Consider the following 18,787-nt stretch of genomic DNA (forward strand, 5'->3'; position numbering starts at 1 on the left):
GCCCACCCCTGGTCTAGAGAGAGGGGTGTGGTCTGTCCAGTCGAGAATATGTAGGCTTGGGACAAAGGGCAGGGACCTTGTCTTTCTATGTGAGAAACTGTGAAGTCCAGATAAAATAGCAAATGAATAATTTTAAAATGTCTATTTTTGTAAACAATTGCTTGGTGGCTTTCAAGTCTTCCTGTGAATTAATCATATATTAGTTTAGTTTCCAAGTCTACAGTGTATTCCCTAAATGGATATTAGATATTTTAGTACAAAGGAATTTATAATTAAATATAGCAAAGTAATTTCAGTGAACTATTCCAATTAAGTGTTATAGATCCCTAGGCTTCATGATTGAAACTCAGCTGGGATGTTCTACATAGGGGAGGGCTGTTTAAAAACTATGGAAGCCTATTTGTGAAGAGTTTCATGTAATTTTTCTTAATAGAAAATGTCTCCACATATCCTTTTTTTTTTAGTTTATTTTACCTGAATACTTTTTTTGGGGGCAGCTTTAGGATCACAGCAAAATTGAGAGGAAGCTACAGAGATTTTTTAATATACCTCTGCCTCCACACATGCATAGATTCCCCATTATCAGCATCCACTATCATGGTACATTTGTTGCAATTGATGAACCTATATTGACACATATTACCCAAAGTCCATAGTTTACATTAGGGTTCACTCTTGGTGTTGTACATTCTGTAGGTTTGGATAAAAATATAATGACACAGTTACCCCATTCACCTACTGAAGGACATCTTGGTTGCTTCCCAGTTTCAGCAATGATAAATAAGGCTGTTTTAAATAGCATTGTGCAGGCTCCTATGTGGACATGCATTTTCAACTACTTCAGGTAAATACCAAAGAGTGTGATTGCTGGATCATAGGGTAAGAGTATGTTTAGTTTTGTAAGAAACCACCAAACTGTCTTGAAAAGTGGCTGTACTGTTTTGTACTACCAGCACTGAATGAGAGTTTCTGTTGCTTCATCCTTGCTAGTGCTGTCAATGTTCTAGATTTTGTCCTTTCTAATAGAAGCGTAATGTTATCTCATTTAAATTTGCATTGCCCTGATCACATGTGATGTGTGGGGCATCATTTCATATACTTCTGTGCCACTTATATGTCTTCATTGGTGATGCATCTGTTAAGGGCTTTGGCCTATTTTTTCTTACTGAGTTGTTTTCTGTTTGGTGAATTTTAAGAGTTCTTTGTATATTTTGGAAAATAGTCCTTTATCAGATGTGTCTTTTGCATATATTTTCTCCTAGACTATGGTTTGTCTTTTGAATCTCTTGATGTTGTCTTTCCCAGAGCAGTTTTTAATTTGAATAAAGTCCAGTTTTTCAATGATTTCTGTCATGGATTGTGCCTTTGGTATTGTATCTAAAAAGTCCTTTCCATACCCAAGGTCATCTAGGTTTTCTCCTATGTTATCTTCTTCTTCTGGGAGTTTAATAGTTTTGTCTATCTATCTATCTATCTATCTATCTATCTATCTATCTATCTATCTATGTTTATTGATTTAGAGAGAGAGGAAAGGAGAAAGAGGGAGAGGGAGAGAGAGGAAGAGGGAGAGGGAGAGGGGGAGAGAGAGAGAGAGAGAGAGAGAGAGAGAGAGAGAGAGAGAGAGAGAGAGAGAACACATTGATGTGAGAGAGATACATCAACCCCTTGCCTCCCATACTTGCTTCGACTGGGGATTAAACCTGCAACAACCTAGGTATATGTCCTGACTGGGAATCAAACTGTTTGATCAATGGGGTGACACTCCAACCAACTGAGCCACACTGGCCAGGGCTATAGTTTTGTGTTTTATAATTAGGTCTTCAACCCATTGTAAACTAATTTTTTAAAGGGTATAAAGTTTGTCTAGATTCATGTTATTTTGCATGAGGTTGTCCATTTTTTTTTTAGCATTGTTTGTTGAAAAGGTTATCTTTGAGTCAATTGTATTGCCTTTGCTTATTAGTAAAAGATCAGTTGATTACATTTATGGGGCTCTATTTCTTGGCCCTTAATTTTATTTCATTGATCTGTTTGTTCTTTCACCAATACCATGGTATCTTGATCATTGTAGCTTTATAGTAAGTCTTGATGTCGAGTAGTATTGAAAGGAATTTTTAGGGGTGAAATAGGCAGGTTTAGGAAATTTTAGAAATTAAGGGGTCCATGGAAAAAACACAGGGCTACAGAGTTGCTAAAGAGTACATTTCCATAAAACAAGGGAGCTGGGAGTGGCAGAAGTTAATTTCCATAAGACAAGGGAGCTGGGAGCAGCAGAAGGTACATTTCCATAAGATAAGAGAACTGAGAGTAGCAAAAGGTACATATTTACAGAATAAAGGGAAGGAAACTCCTCATTCAAAGAAAGAGGAAGAAAAGTCCAGAGGGAATAGGAGAACAATAAAGGAAAAGAAGGAGGGAACTTCATGTGAGACTTGAGCTCAGGAGTTGTTATCGTGACCAAATCAACGGGGAATAGTGGACCAATCAGAGGGGATATCGAGGCACAAGAAACTGCAGTCTTTATAAACTGTAGGAAAAAGGGACTCAGTGGGGACTCTTTCCCCTTTCCCACGTGGGAGTCTGTGCTTGTTTCTCAATAAATTTCCACCTTTGCTATACCACCTTCCCCAGGGGAACACTGCACATTTCCTGTCCAAATTTCCCGTTTCAGTGTCAATCCTCCAGCTTTGTTCTCCTTTAATATTGTAGGTCTTTTGTCTCTCTATATAAACTTTACAATTAGTTTGTTGATATTCACAAAATAATTTGCTGGGACTTTGCATTGTTTTATAGATCAAGTTGGGAAGATATTCCATGTTCAAGCTTATCCCTTGAACATGGAATATCTCTCCATTTATTTAGTTGACCCTTGATTTGACTCATCAGAGTTTAGTAATTTTTCTCATATAGATCTTGTATATATTCTGTCCTATTTTATTTTTAGGTATACTAATGTAAATGATATTATGTTTTAAATTTCAAATTTCACTTGTTTATTGTTGGTATTTAGGAAAACAATTCACATTTTAAAATATTATCTTGTATCCTGAAACTTTGCCATTAGATCCAGGAGTTTTTGTTTTGTTTTCTTTTTGTCTATTGTTTCAAATTTTCTGCATAGACGATCATGTCATCTGCAAGCAAAGTTGCCTTATATCTTCCTTCCTGATTTGTATACCTTTCATTTTATATATATATTTTAAATTGATTTCAGAGAGTAAGGGAGAGGGAGAGACCAAAGCATCAATGATGAGAGAGAATCATTGATTGGCTGCCTCCACACATCCCCTACCTGGGGATCAAGCCTGTAACCTAAGCATGTGCCCTTGACCGGAATCGAACCCAGGACCCTTCAGACCGCAGGCCAATGCTTTATCCACGGAGCCAAACAAGCTAGGGCATGATTTGTATACCTTTTAGTCCCTTTTCTTTTCTTATTGAATTGGCTGGAACTTCCAGTATGATGTTGAAAAGCAGTAGTGAGAGGGAACGTCTTTGCCTTCTTCCTAACCTTTATGGGAAATATTTGAGTTTTTCATCAGTAAATATGATGTAGCTGCAGTTTTTTTGTAGATAGTCTCTGTCAAGTTGAGAAAGTCCCCTCTATTTCTAGTTACTGAGAGTTTTTGTCCTGACGGGTATTGGATTTTGTCAAATTCTTTTTTTGCGTATATTGATAGGATCATGTGATTTTTCTTTTTTAGTCTGTTGATGTGGTAGATTACATTGATTTTCAAATGTCTAACCAGCCTTGCATGCCTGGAATAAATTCCACTTGTTTATGGTGTATAATTCTTTTAATACATTGTTGTAGTCAAGTTGCTGGTATCTTTGAGGGTTTTTGCAGGAATGCTCATAAGAGATATTGGTTGGTAGTTTTCTTGTAATGTCTTTGTCTGGTTTTGGTATTAGGGAAATGATGGCTTTATAAAATGAGTTAGCAAGTATTCCTTCTGCTTCTGTCTTCTGAAAGAGATTGTAGAGAATTGGTATAATTTCTTAGTTAAATGTTTGGTAGAATTCACCAATGAAACAATGTGGCCCTGGTACTTTCTGTGTTAGAAGGTTATTATTGATTTAATTTCTCAGGTAGATATAGGTCTATTTCTCTTGGTGTGAATTTTGGCAACTTGGAGTTTTCAAGGGTTTGGTTCTTTTCATCTAGGTTATTAAATTTGTGGGTATAGAGTTGTTTCTAATATTCCACTATTTTCCTTTTAATTCCATGAGATCTGTAGTGATATCCCATCTTTCATTTCTGATATTAGTAATTTGTGTCTGCTCTCTCTTTTTCTTAGTTAGCCTTGCTGGAGGCTTATAAATTTTATTGATTTTTTTTTCAAGGAACCAGTTTTTGGTTTCATTGACTTTCTCTATTGATTTCCTACTTCCAATGTCATTGATTTCTGCTTAAATTCTTACTATTTCTTTGCTTATTTAGTATTTAATGTGCTCTTTTTTTTCTAGTTTCTTAAGGCAGAAACTTAGATTTTTAGATTTTCTTTTCTAATATATTCATTCAGTGCTATAAAATTTCCTCTAAGCATTGTTTTCACTATATTCCACAAATTTTTTGTGTTTTCATTTGCATTTAGTTAAAAATATTTTACAATTTCTCTTGAGATTTTTTTCTTTGACCCATCTGTTATTTGGAAGTCTGTTGTTTACACTTTAATCTTTCTGTCTTTTGGTTTTTTAGTTATCTTTGTTACTGAGTTCTACTTTAATTCTACTATGCAGACATTGTATGATTTCTATTCTTTTAAATTTATTAAGGCATATTTTATGGCCCAAAATGTGGTCTACCTTGGTGAATGTTCAGTGTAGAAGAAAGTGTATATTGCTGTTGTGAAGTAGTGCATAGAAATCAATTATATCCAGTTGATTGATGGTATTGTTGAATTTAACTCTGTGTTCCTGATTTCTGCCTGCTGGATCCATCCATTTCTGATAGAGAGGTGTTGAGGTCCAGGTATGACCATGGATCACTATGTGTTTCCTTGCAATTTTATCAGTTTTTGCCTCATGTAGTTTTATGCTCTATTGTTAGGCACACACACATTATGGATTGTTATGTCTTCTGGAACATCATCATGTAATGCCGTTCTTTATCAACTATAACTTTCCTTGCTTTACAGTGTGCTCTGTCAGAAATTAATATAGCTATTCCTGCTTTTTTTTTATTAGTGTTAGCATGGTATGTTTTTCTCCATCTATTTACTTTTAATCTATATGTATCTTTATATTTAAAGTGGCATTCTTATAGGCAACATGTAGTTGGGTCTTGTATTTTGATCCACTGTGACAATCTCTGCCTTTTAATTGGTGCATTTAGACTATTGACATCCGAAGTGATTATTGATATGGTTGGATTAATATTAACTGTGTTTATAACTGTTTTCTATTTGTTGCCCTTGTTCTTTGTTCTTATTTTAGTCTTCCACTCTTTTATTGGCTTTTGTGGTTTTGATTGAGCATATCAGAAGATTCTATTTCTCTTCTTTCTTAGTTTTATTAGTTCCAACTCTCTAATCAAGCCTTCTTTCTGGAGACCAGCCCCCATCCTATGCTATCTAAGGGCCACCAGTCATTTTACTGCCAGACAGAAAGACATTCTTATCACTCCTGAGATTCCAAGGGTCTTAGCAGCTCTTGTGGCAGGAACTGGGTCAAAGATCAAATGTTAGAACAAAAGATGCTCCTAGTACACCTATCTATTAGGAAATTACAAGGATTTTAGGAGCTCTGTGTCAGAAACGGGGCAGAGACCAAATGTATATTTCTTCTTATATCGCAAATAAACAAAAACAATGGGGATATTTACCCTCCCTCTTGGGACTGCAGCTTCATTAATGGAGAAGAATGTTCTCTCTCTAAATGTTTTGGGTCCTACAGGCTTCCATTTCTGCCACCTGTTGCTGTAGTCATAGAATTACTTCAGGGCTGGGGCACAAAGTAATTGAGCTTAAACACAAAACATAACAGCCTGGCTGGTGTGGCTCAGTGGTTGAGAGTCAACTCATGCACCTGGAGATCACCAGTTTGTTTACTGGTCACGGCACATGCCTGGGTTGAACTCCAATAGGAGACATGCAGGAGGCAGTTGATCAATGTTTCTATCTCTCTCTCCCTTTCCCTTCCTCTCTATGAAATCAATAAAAACATAAGCAAACAAAAATAAAAACAAAATAGAACACTCCTCCCCCTTCCAAAACCCAACAACCCTGGGGGATTCTGCAGTGTTGTGTTAGGAGCTCCCTTTTCTTCTTGAGTCAGAAGTATAGCTCTTCTCCTGGAGTTCTCTCTGTCAGCACCCCAATGCCTACTCTGGATATTACGTTTTATTGATTGGGCAGGGGGATCATGGAGGAAAGGAAAATGTTAAAACTCACTTCTGGTTTACAGTAGTTTGAATTTTGTTCTCCCTTGATCTGCCTATTACTTTCTTTTCAGAGTTTGCAAATAGTTGATTCATGTATTCTCAGTTCAGATTTCATAGTTGCATTCAGTGGGACAGATGGGGTGAAATATGCTTATTCCATCTTACCTGGAATTAAAATGGCCAGTGTGTTTCTAAAAACAACTATGGGAAGGAATTTGATGTAGCTGAATAGGTGTTTGTACCGTGTATATTATGTTTATATCCAATAATCACGGGAAAAATTTGGTTAGGTAACATTTGAGGAAAAGAAAGAAGTTTTCATTGTTTAGAGAACTACTTGTTAAGCTTCCTCTGAGATTAGTGGGAAAGTTGAGTGTTTACAGCTAATTGCTTGAAATGGCTTAAATGCAGCAGCCTGCTCTTAATGAAGGAGTATATAATATTCCTCCTATGAACATTATTTTCTTTTCATAGAAGATAAACATTGAGAACCACTGACTTCCTGGTTAAAGTCCCAACTCTTTACTAAGGCATTCAAGATTCCTTTCAACCTGGTTCCTTCTACTCTTTCATTCTCTTTTACCATTTTCTCTCATCAGTGCCTTCTTACCCACCTTAATATCAAGCCATTTCACAGATTTTTTAATAGGCTATGGCCTTTCACAGTTCTACATAAAAAAAAATAATTTATTGATTTTTAAAGGAATGGACAGAGAGATAGAAACATAGACCTAAGAGTGTAACATTGATCAGCTGCCTCCTGCACTCCCCCTACTGGAGATTGATCTGGCAATTCAGGAATGTGCCCTGACCAGGAATTGAACCAGCAACCTTTTGGTTCATGGGATGATGCCCAACCAATTGAGCCACAATGGCCAGGGCACATTTCTACAATTTTGAATGTGCTTTTTCTCTGTTGCTAATTCCCTTCTCATTTTCCCCCCATTTATTAGAAATCCAGTTTTATATTTCAATAACCGATTCTTCATGAAACCATGAACTTATATATACTCTTCTTTATTACTTTTATTTGCATTTGGTATAGAATACCGTTATTTGTAGTGGACTGAACTCATGGAGGGGAGGGGACTGTGATTTGTCAGTCTCTTTATATCCTGCTATAGCAATGTGCTTGTGATAAATAGAATGAGTCAGGAAAGGGAACGGGAAGTGTTCAGGGTTTATTTAATGGTAAAGGGAAATGGTGGGTACCACATAGAATATTTAAATTAAAAAAAGATAGTGGAAAGCAGAGACCAGTATGGCATAAATGGAATTAGGAACTCATGTTTTTAGGGAAAATGTTTTGATTACTTTGAGTGTGTAAATAATACTCAGCTATTTATTTTCTTGGACTTTCTATTATATACAAATTTTGTTTTGGTGGGGCAGCTGTTTTTCTAGTTCTTTCTGTCCAAAGAGCCAGCTGCCACCTCTATTAAAATAGGGTTTGTCTATCTTGTGTTGTCCAGATGTTAAATACATTTATTTACTCTTTCACACAGAAAAGACATGCCAATAATTGCACTAAGCATTCTTTCCTAAGCCAGCCAGACATTGGATTTGGAGAAAGGTTAAATTTTGAAATAAAAGACAAGTAGTTACAGCCTCATTAAACTATTTTTCCCCCTATACAGTACCATGAGTTTTCAGGAGAGAGGAGCATTTGAGTGGTTGATTTTTTTATTTTTAATATTTACCTGAAGCTCTTGGTGAGAAACCAATCAATCATAGACCGTAAATCAAGGGTTTTTATGACTTTTGTGAACCCAGGAGCAATATTGGATAATTTGGGAAGTGGAATCTGGATTAGAAAGCCAGCTTTTGGAGTTTCTCTGAATGCCTTGATAAGTAGAATAGGTACTATGAGAAAGATATTCACCATTAAAATGCATGACTAGAGGCATGGTAACGTGTGCATTTGTGGTTGTAGTAAGTTAAGAACTGTATGCTCACTTTCACATACCTTTTTTTTTTTTTTTTTTAAATTCTCACCGGAGGAGTAAAGACATTTTTTCCATTGATTTTAGAGTGGAAGGGAGGGGGAGAGAGGGAGATGGAGAGACAGGGAGAGAGGAAAACTTCGATGTGACAGAGATATATCGATTGGTTGCCTCCGACACGTGCCCAGCTGGGGCAGGGATTGGACCTGCAACCAGGTAAGTGCCCTTGACTGTGAATTGAACCCAAGACACTCTGATACTCAGGCTGATGCTCTGACCACAGAGCCCCACCGGCCAGGGCTCACATCCCCATTTTTATATCAGATTAGATTCTCAATTAGGATTTGTTGATGTCATTCATGACAATCCTAAGCTAACTGTTGGGTTTTAGAAAACTATATTATTTTTCTTTACAATTTTTGATTTTTTAATTAAAATAAAATACACATGCTATCTTTTCCTGGTAAGAAATGCAAACTTTAAAAAAGTCCTTACTTCTAATTCAGACTGGTGGGACTTCACTTCCTATCCCAAATTCTCAAGGAAGAGAAACATTTAAAACAAACAAAATAAAAATAGCAAACCAATATTCTGATGGGAAATGGAGGTGAGATTATGGTCCTAGAAACTGAGGAATTTCTGAAAGATAGATAGCCGATGGGATCATTCAATAGAAAACCCCAGTCTAAAACATGGTTGCAAAAGGTGGGAGCCCCTCCAGGAGAGAAAGATCCAGAGCAGGAAGGGGCCCTGGGGCAATTGACAGGATGTCTGGTTAGGAAACCTCATTTTGATCATCCAGTCAGGTGATTCCTCCCTGAAAAGTGTCCATCAGCAGGAGGAATGAATGGTTGGGAAATTGGTAGAGCCATATCTGGGCATTCTTTGGTAGTTATAAAGAATGAGGTAGGCCCTAACCGGTTTGGCTCAGTGGATAGAGCGTCGACCTGCGGACTGAAGGGTCCCAGGTTTGATTCCAGTCAAGGGCAGGTACCTTGGTTGCGGGCACATCCCCACTGGGGGTCGTGCAGGAAGCAGCTGAATCAATGCTTCTTTCTCATTGATGTTTCTAACTCTCTATTCCTCTCCCTTCCTCTCTGTAATAAAATCAATAAAATTTATTTTAAAAAAAAGAAGAATGAGGTAGATCTCTACATATTGACAGAGAACATCTCTAAGACATATACAAGATTGAAGAAGACCATGTAGAATGACACATATAGCATAATAATGCTATTAATGGTTTCAAAATACCACACTAAAATATTTTATATTTTTATGGTTGCATACATTATATAAAAGTGTAGACCAGGAGTCCTCAAAAGTGCCACTCTTGACCTCTTGCCCCCCCCAATTCTGTCATCCTATCTAATAAAAGAGAAAAATGGTAATTGGCGTACGACGATACCCTTTTCATTGGCTAATCAGGGCTATATGCAAATTAACTGCCAACTATGATTGGCAGTTAACTGCCAACAAGATGGCGGTTAATTTGCATATGTAGGCACAATGCAGGGAGGCGAAAGGGAAAGCAGGAAGAAGCCCCCTGCCACTGACAGTGATCGGAAACCCAGGGGGGAGCTAAGAGCTGGGGGCAGGGCAAAGGCGGCCCTGGGGCCGCCTTTGCCCTGCCCCCCAGCCATGATAGGAGAATCAGGCGCCTTTTCCGCCCTGGCCAGTGATAGCAGGAAGTAGGGGTGGAGCCAGCGATGGGAGCTGGGCATGGTCGAAGCTGGCAGTCCCGGGAGCTAGGGGTCCCTTGCCTGGGCCTAAAGCGAAGCCCACGATCGCGGGGCCGCTGCAGCTGCGGGTCCCCGCTGCCCAGGCCGGACGCCTAGGCCAGAGGCGTTAGGCCTGGGCAGGGGCGGAGCCTGCAACCGCGGGGAGCTGGGGGTCCCCTGCCCAGGCCTGACACCTCTGCCGGAGGCCTCAGGCCTGGTCAAGGGGCCGATCCGGTGATTGGTGATCGGAGGGTGATGAGGGTCAACTCCTCTGGCCGAGGCATCAGGCCTGGGTGGGGGGCGGAGCCGGGGTTTGGGGGGATAGGATGGTCCCCTTGCCCAGGCCTGAAGCCTGGGTCAGAGGCGTCAGGCTTGGGCGGGGGGGTGGAGCAAGCGATCAGAGGGAGATGGGGGTTCCCTGCCCAGGCATGATTCCTGGGCCAGAGGCCTCAGGCCTGGGCGGGGGCCAGAGCCAGTGATCAGGGGGAGGTGGGGGTCCCCTGTCCAAGCCTGACACCTCTGGCGGAGGCGTCAGGCCTGGGCAAGGGGCCGATCAGGTGATCGGAGGGTGATGGGGGTCTATGCCTCTGGCGGAGGCGTCAGGCCTGGGCAAGGGGCCGATCAGGCAATCGGAGGGTGATGGGGGTCTATGCCTCTGGCGGAGGCGTCAGGCCTGGGCAAGGGGCCGATCAGGCGATCGGAGAGTGATGGGGGTCTACGCCTCTGGCCGAGGCATCAGGCCTGGGCAAGGGGTCGATCCTGCGATTGGAGGGTGATGGGGGTCAACGCCTGAGGGCTCCCAGTATGTGAGAGGGGGCAGGCTGGGCTGAGGGACACTCCCCTCCCCACACACACCCAGTGCACGAATTTCGTGCACCGGGCCCCTAGTACAAAAATAATCATGAATAAATGTGTCATGGCGCGACACATTTAGTTTTACAAAATGAAATCAGAGCAAATGTAATATTTACTGACATAAAAAAGTCCATTTTCTAGGGATCAAATTGCTCTTGAGACTTTAGACACTTTATATAAAGTAGAGAGAAGGATTCTTTTCTGTTTCTTCTTAGAAGTAGGATTTTATCTGGTTGTTTGAAAATTAATTCCTTCCAGTTCTTCAAATCAAGATTGATGCACTTGGCATTTCTTTCTTTAACTTTTCAGTCTGTAAGGATAATTTGTGTTTCTTGGTAAAGCTAGAGACTTTGGTTAGGTTTGCTGCATACTGAAGTCTGGTCAGATTGTGTGAGTCACTGCTGTTCTCAGGCAAGCATACATTTAATCTTTATTTTGTCATCCTCCAGTGTTTGCATTGAAGGATATCACAAGGAAAACTCAAATATTCATGGTCATGGTAAATAATGCCTACGCAGTTACAGATCTTGTTGAAGTGATAGATTTCAAGAAATCTCCCAGCATGAAAACAACTTCAAAGTTGCTTGTGTTCCCTATCTTTCTCAGTTTGTACTAGTTTAGAAGGTATTTAAAAACTTTGACTCAGATCTGGTCTAACCTACTTTTTAATACTAAGATCCAATTTATTTCATAAGGATAGGGACCAAACACAGTATCTTTTCAGCATATCTTAGGCATCTAATGGACTAATAGAAAATTTTCCACAAATTCAAAGTTTTAAAATTCTGGTACAATTTTTAATCTATCTATAGCCAAGCATTTGAATTCATTTTTAAGATGTCAATAAAGATGACTTTTTTTTGTCCTGTAAGTTGAAAAACACCATGATAGAGGTAATACTCTTCTCTTTATTTAAAGAATAAAAGTGTTCAAAATATAAAATTAAATGCTTGAGGAAGAAACTAATAATTTTTAAAAACTTCTTTTGGAAACTTTCCTTTTGGAAAAGTTTATGAAGACTGCTTTACTTGAATCTTAGTATTTAAATTGTTTTTCTTTTTGAAAATATATCCAGCAATATTTTAGTCAATTGATCAGTTTACCTTAGTTTAAACTGTTCATGATTGTTATATATATTTGAACTATATAAAAAGGAATTTATATTTTTCAAGATGTTGAACTTTTTGAAACATAAGTACATCTAGTCAGTCAAGTAAGTCATCCTTCAGAAAAGCATTTGTAGTGCTTGAATAGCTTGTTTTGTATTATTAAGATAAAGACATCACCTCACACATTTAGTACAATAACAGCAAAATTGAAATTGAGTTTCAAAAGTTTTTAAACTGTCCTTTCATAGTTGACTCATTCATAGCTCCTTGGGAGCTGAAGCAGCAGAGGATTCTAGTTTTTCATATCAAATGGCTTTGCCCAGCATTTTGCTAATACTGATCCTGGACTAGACTGTGGGATTGTTGAGCTTCTAATATACTTTTCTCTCATAAAGTAAGGTTAGTTTCTGAGAAATAGAAGAAAGGAAATCAACCAACCTTTACAAAGAAAGGCATGTGTTTTGCCTTTCTTTGTAAAGTCCATAGGCAGTGTTGACCTGCTTTTGATGTTTAATTTATTTGAATGTTTATTCAACCAGTATAATCATCTCCTGAAATGTTAGGCTTTGAGCTACATTCTCAGTATGATTACAAAGAATTTGTGATAATGGAGGAAAAAATGTCTAATATGATGCTAAAAAACAAGAGGATGCAAAATTATATATGCAGTATGGTTACAAAAGTATATTTAGAGAAAAGACTGGGAGTATATAAGTCAAAATGCAATTAGGATTCTCTTCCTTTCTACTTTTTGATGCATATTCATTGTAGAAATTTTGGACATATAAATATACACATATATGTGTGTATATATCTTTTCATTTCCTTCCCCCCCATACAACCCTCAGTTCCCATATGTATTGCTAAGAGGAGAAGGTTTAATTTTGTGCAGTTAGACTTCTAGCACGCAGACAATGGCTAAACAATGAAAGTTATTAAATAAATTTCCATTCACGTGTACATGAGTTAAGCTTTTAGTACATGACACTATGCTGGAGGAGATTAAAAAAAAAGAATTTTAAGACACAAATTCTGTCTAGCAGGACCTTATGATATCAAGGAGAAGAATGTGTAAATTATAACAGACATAAAATCTATAAAGCAGTCTAAATAACATTGCTGGGCAGGATGCAATTAAATGGCCAAAATTTGTGCTAAGTTCTATTGGAGTTCAAATTAACGGAGATGAAGCTGAAGTACTTGGGAAAGACCTAGTAGTAGCAATGAAGCTTTAAGTGCATCTTTAATAATAGGTAATATTGGAGGGAAATAAAATATATATAGAATAAGTATGGATTTAATCTTAAATACGTTATCCCCACCTGGTTAATGCAGTCTTTTTAAAAATATTTTTTTATTGAACTTATTGGGGTGGCATTGGTGAGTAAAATTATATAGGTTTCAGGTGTACTATTCTATAATACATCATCTGTATCTTGTACTGTGTGTTCATCACCCAAAGTTAAGTCTCCTTCCATCACCATTTATCCCTCCTTTACCCTTTTCTATCTCCCGGCACCCCTTGTCCCTTTATTAATCACCATACTGTTGTCTGTGTCTATGAGGGTTTTTGTTTGTTTGTTTGTTTTTTCCTCAGTTCCTTCATCTTTTTCACTCAACCCCCCCAAACTCCCTCCCCTCTGAGAGTGGTCAGCCTGTTCTCTGCATCTATGAATCTGTTTCTATTTGGTTTATTAGTTTATTTTGTTCATTAGATCCCATATATGAGTGAAATAATATGGTACTTGTCTTTCTCTGACTGAGTTATTTCACTTAGCATAATACTGTCCAGGTCTATCCACATGGTCACAAAGGGTAAGATTTCCTTCCATTTTTTTTTTTAAATTAAATCTTTATTGTTCAGATTATTACAGTTGTTCCTCTTTTTTCTCCTCATAGCTCCCCTCCACCCGGTTCCCAGCCCATCCTCTGCCCTTATCCCCTCCACTGTCCTCATCCATAGGTGTACGATTTTTGTCGAGTCTCTTCCTGCACCCCCCACACCCCTTTCCCCCCGAGAATTGTTAGTCCGCTCCCTTTCTATGGCCTTGATTCTATTATATTCACCAGTTTATTCTGTTCATCAGATTATTTATTCACTTGATTTTTAAATTCACTTGTTGATAAATATGTATTTGTTGTTTATAATTTATATCTTTACCTTTTTCTTCTTCTTCCTCTTCTTAAAGGATACTTTTCAGCATTTCATATAATACTGGTTTGGTGGTGATGAACTCCTTTAGCTTTTCCTTATCTGTGAAGCTCTTTATCTGACCTTCAATTCTGAATGATAGCTTTGCTGGGTAAAGTAATTTTGGTTGTAGGTTCTTGCTATTCATCATTTTGATTATTTCTTGCCACTCCCTTCTGGCCTACATAGTTTCTATTGAGAAATCAGCTGACAGTCCTATGGGTATTCCCTTGTAGGTAACTGAGTTTCTTTCTCTTGCTGCTTTTAAGATTCTCTCTTTGTCTTTTGCTCTTGGCATTTTAATTATGATGTGTCATGGTGTGGTCCTCTTTGGATTCCTTTTGTTTGGGGTTCTCTGCGCATCTTGGACTTGTAAGTCTATTACTTTCACCAGGTGGGGGAAGTTTTCTGTCATTATGTCTTCAAATAGGTTTTCAATATCTTGCTCTCTCTCTTCTTCTGGCACTTCCATAATTCGGATGTTGGTTCAACTTGAAGTTGTCCCAGAGGCTCCTTACACTATCTTCATATTTTTGGATTCTTTTTCTTTTTGTTTTTCTGGTTGGGTGTTTTTTGTTTCTTCGTATTTCAAATCTTTGACTTGATTCTTGCGATCCTCTAGTCTGCTGTTGGATCTCTTTATAATATTCTTTATTTCAGCCAGTGTATGCTTAATTTCTAGTTGGTCCTTTTTCATATCCTCGAGGTTCTCACTAGATTTATCGAGGGCCCCACTAAATTTTTCGGCGGTTTCTAGAAAATTCTTGAAAAACCTTATAACTGTGGTTTTGAACTCTATATCCAGTAGTTTGCTTTCCTCCATTTCTGTTACTTTGTCTCCGCATTTTGGCTGCTTCCCTGTGTTGATAGAGTGGCTTTCTGTGCTAGGTGTCCTATAGGGCCCAGTGGCTCAGCCTCCCCAATTACCTGAGGTGGACACTCTTGGTGCACCCCTTTGTGGGCTTTGTGCACAGTCTTGTTGTAGTTAAGCCTTGATTGTTGTTGGTCTCACTGGGAGGAATTGACCTCTAGGCCAATTGGCTGTGAGAATCAGCTGTGTTTACAGTGGGAGAACTTCTGTGCTAGAGAAACCCTTATGGGGCAAGACTTGCTTCAGTGGGGCTTTGGTGCTCACCGTGTCTGCCCCTTGAGTGTGTCCCTTATGGATCTGAGGAGTTGTAATCCAGATGGTCCCACTCTGACCACTGGGTACACTGGTTCTTGGATCTCTAAGGAGGTGCTAATTTAGCCTCTGCCTGAGGCTACCCAGCAGGAGCTATGGAGAGATCTACAGATTCTTCTCCTTTGTTTGGGGTTTGGAGGTGCCCAGATGAGGCCCAGCTTTGAAGCAATGCAAGCTGTTGTGGGGCCCTGGGCCTTTTGGATGTTCTGGGTCTCTCTGACCCAGCTGCAGTTTGTTAGGTAATTTTCAGATTGCAAAGGGCCAGGCCATTCATATGCAAAAGCCTCTGCACACAGCTTGGGTGGGGCGGGGTCTCAGGGAATCAACCGGGTGGAGCAAACAGCTATGGCTGATCCTCAGTCCTGCCCTAAGAGGCCCCAGGTCTCAGGGTCCCGTGGTAATCGCTGCAAGCACCTCTGAGAGAAAGCCGCTCTCAAATCCTGCCTGCGGCCAGACAGTCCAGTTTCTCCCCGTATGAGTTTGGGTCCCCAGAGACTCGCCTGGAACTGGAGTTCATAGCAATCGGGAGCTTGTGTCTCCCTCCTGATTGAAAAAGACAACTGAGTCCTCAGTTGCCAGCCCTTTCCGCATGCACCTCCGTACCTCTGCACTTTACTTCCGCACCTCCTCTGAGTCTCAGTGTGCTTTTTTCTTTCCTGCTAGTTGTAGAATTTCCACTCAACCAGCCTTCCTGTGGATCTGGATGATGTCTGTTTGTCTTTTAGTTGTATTTCTGAAGTGGTTGTGTGAGGCAGCAATTTCCGGTGTTTACCTATGCCGCCATCTTGGTTTTCTTCCTTTTTTTTTTTTTTAAGCCAAGTAGTATTTCATTGTGTAAATATACCACAGCTTTTTTTACCCACTCATCTACTGCTGGGCATTTGGGCTGCTTCCAAATCTTGGCTATTGTAAATCATGCTGCAGTGAACAAAGGAGTGCATTTATTCTTTCAAATCAGTGTTTTGGGTTTCTTCAGGTAAATTCCCAGAAGTGGAATCACTGTGTTATAAGGCAGTTACATTTTTTATTATTTGAGGTAACTTCATACTTCTTTCCATAGTGGCTGCACCAGTTATAATTGACCATAAAGGCGTGGGTTTTTTTCTGGGTGCTCTGTTCTAGTCCATTGATCTATGTGTTTGTTTTTATGCCAGTACCGTGCTGTTTTGATTACTATGACCTTGTAGTATAGTTTGATATCGGTTGGTGTGAGTCCTTCAACTTTGTTCTTCTTTCTCAAGATTGCTGTGGCTATTCAGGTTCTTTTGTGGTTCCATATAAATTTTTGGGATATTTTTTTCTAGTTCTATGAAATATGCCATTGTTATCTTGATAGGAATTCCATTGAATCTTTAGATTGCTTTTAATGATGTTAATTTTTTCTGTCTATGAACATGTTATATGCTTACACTTATTCGTGTCTCCTTTAATACATCTTTGGTTAAATTTATTCCAAGGTTTTTTTATGCAGTTATAAATGGGATTGTTTTCTAAGTTTCCTTTTCTAATTGTTCATTATTGGTGTATAAAAATGCAAGTGGTTTCTGGATATTTATTTTGTATCCTGCTACTTTACCGAATTCATTTATTAGTTCTAGTAGTTTTTTTGGTGGGATCTTTATTTATTTTTATTTATTTTTGTTTTTGGTGGGATCTTTAGAGTTCTCTATTTATACAGTATCATGTGTTATTTATTTAAAGGATTATTTAGTATTCAATTTCTTTCTTATAGAAAAAAAACACAATAGTTATAGCAAAAAAAAAAATTGCTACTAATAGGATCTGAACTGGGCACAGGGTAATAGGGGAAGGGGCATTCTGGTCCGAGGGAAGAGGAGCAATTTGAGTTTTGGAGTAAACAGGGCGAAAACAACCACAAGGAGAGCCTTGCTTTGAACAAGGAAATATTTAGGATCCCTGAGCATGGCTGTCTTTCCTTGAAGCAGATGTTTTTAAAGAGATTGCATATATATATGTTATATAAAGATATTGATCTGTAAATCCTTCAGACATATCTTTTACCATTTAATACATAATCTAGTTTTTTCATTGGAAAATATGTTGAATTGATAAAGAAAAATCTGAGCTTTCTAAAAGACGATTTTCTTGGTTTACTTTTTTTGTAGATCTCATTTAAAACAAAGTGCTTCTTTAAAAATTATTTCACAGCTGAAGCAATAAGCAAAAGTATGGGCCACCTTAGTCTTTTGGTGAGTTAGCAGGGTGGATCACAACTGTCTAGGTATATGAATGTATTCCAATTTTTATATCTGCCTTATAAAATAAATTGAAACTGATCAGAAGTTCCTTAAACTGGAAAACTGTTAGGAAAAGCCATTTCAAAAATATGAGCGGCTTCATCATTTTAAAAGAGTAATTTCTTTTAGAAGTAAGCCGCTTACTCTTTTTGGTATTGAATGCCTAGCCTGTATTAAGCAAAAATAGATTTAAAACATTGTAAAGTGAGTAGTATTCAAATGGAGCATATATATTTCTTAGATTTTAGTAGATTTAGGACTTAATGCACATATCAGTTTTTTTCAGGAATAAAGGTAAAGTAGACAAGGATTAAATGTGAGAGTATTTAAATGATTCTCAAAATTTTCTGATTCATGTGTGATGATATTGAACTCTTTAGTCCTGGGCTTTAATTTGTGCATGGTGCTGACCCGATGCTGTGCAGGGACATTCACTGCATCGCTTCATGCAGTCCCTCTCATTATCCCCACTTCCTGGGGAGCTTGCTTAGAACTGGGCATGAGCTCTTGTTATTAAAATCTTGGGCGACCCTGCCTACATGTAGACGGAAGTTTTGATATAAGATTTATGTATAGCAGAACCAAATCGGAGGCTCTAGTTATTTGCTGTGATTTTACTTATTCAAATTGGTAGGGAATATTATGGAAATTATTTGGTTACACAGTGGATCAGGCTTGTAATAAATGAACTTATGGTTAATATAGTTCCTGAGCTTATTGGTTCCATTGTAATTTTTCAGTGCATATCCAAAAAGAAATTCGACTCCATAAATGATACGTGAAACAATCATTGCAGTGTTGTGTGTATTTGTAGATGAGGTAGTTTTTTTTGCTGGGAGCATCTGCTAACACAGAGGTTTGTCTCTTCAGGTTCACGTGAAGATGGCGGATGAGGCTGTGTGTGTTGGCCCCGCTCCCACCAGTAAAAGCTACCTCAACATGGAGGCCATCCTGGAAGCCATCAGGAAAACCAAGGCCCAGGCTGTGAGTCTGAACGAATCTCTCTCCTGCAGCTGTTTCATATGTAGTGAGCAGAAAGCTCGAGTTTGTATCTTAAAAAGAAAATAAGAAAGAATGATTGAAAATACTGTTGCAGTTAGTTCATGTCACATGAGTTAAATGTGGCTGAATTTGCTACTGGAAAT

At 38.6% G+C, this 18,787-nt stretch overlaps 1 protein-coding gene across 3 annotated transcripts in view; it reads left to right on the forward strand.

Annotated features, from left to right (window-relative positions):
- The window catches only part of PCCA (propionyl-CoA carboxylase subunit alpha), a 382,460-nt gene that overhangs the window by 43,747 nt on the left and 319,926 nt on the right, over nucleotides 1-18,787 (forward strand). For all 3 annotated transcript variants that reach the window (XM_059685039.1, XM_059685040.1, XM_059685041.1), the window contains exon 5: nucleotides 18,513-18,626. In XM_059685039.1, coding sequence (XP_059541022.1) covers nucleotides 18,513-18,626 — 114 coding nt within the window. The remainder of the gene's footprint in view (nucleotides 1-18,512; nucleotides 18,627-18,787) is intronic.

This window comes from Myotis daubentonii, chromosome 2 (genome assembly GCF_963259705.1).
Source record: "Myotis daubentonii chromosome 2, mMyoDau2.1, whole genome shotgun sequence".
Lineage (NCBI taxonomy): Eukaryota > Metazoa > Chordata > Mammalia > Chiroptera > Vespertilionidae > Myotis > Myotis daubentonii.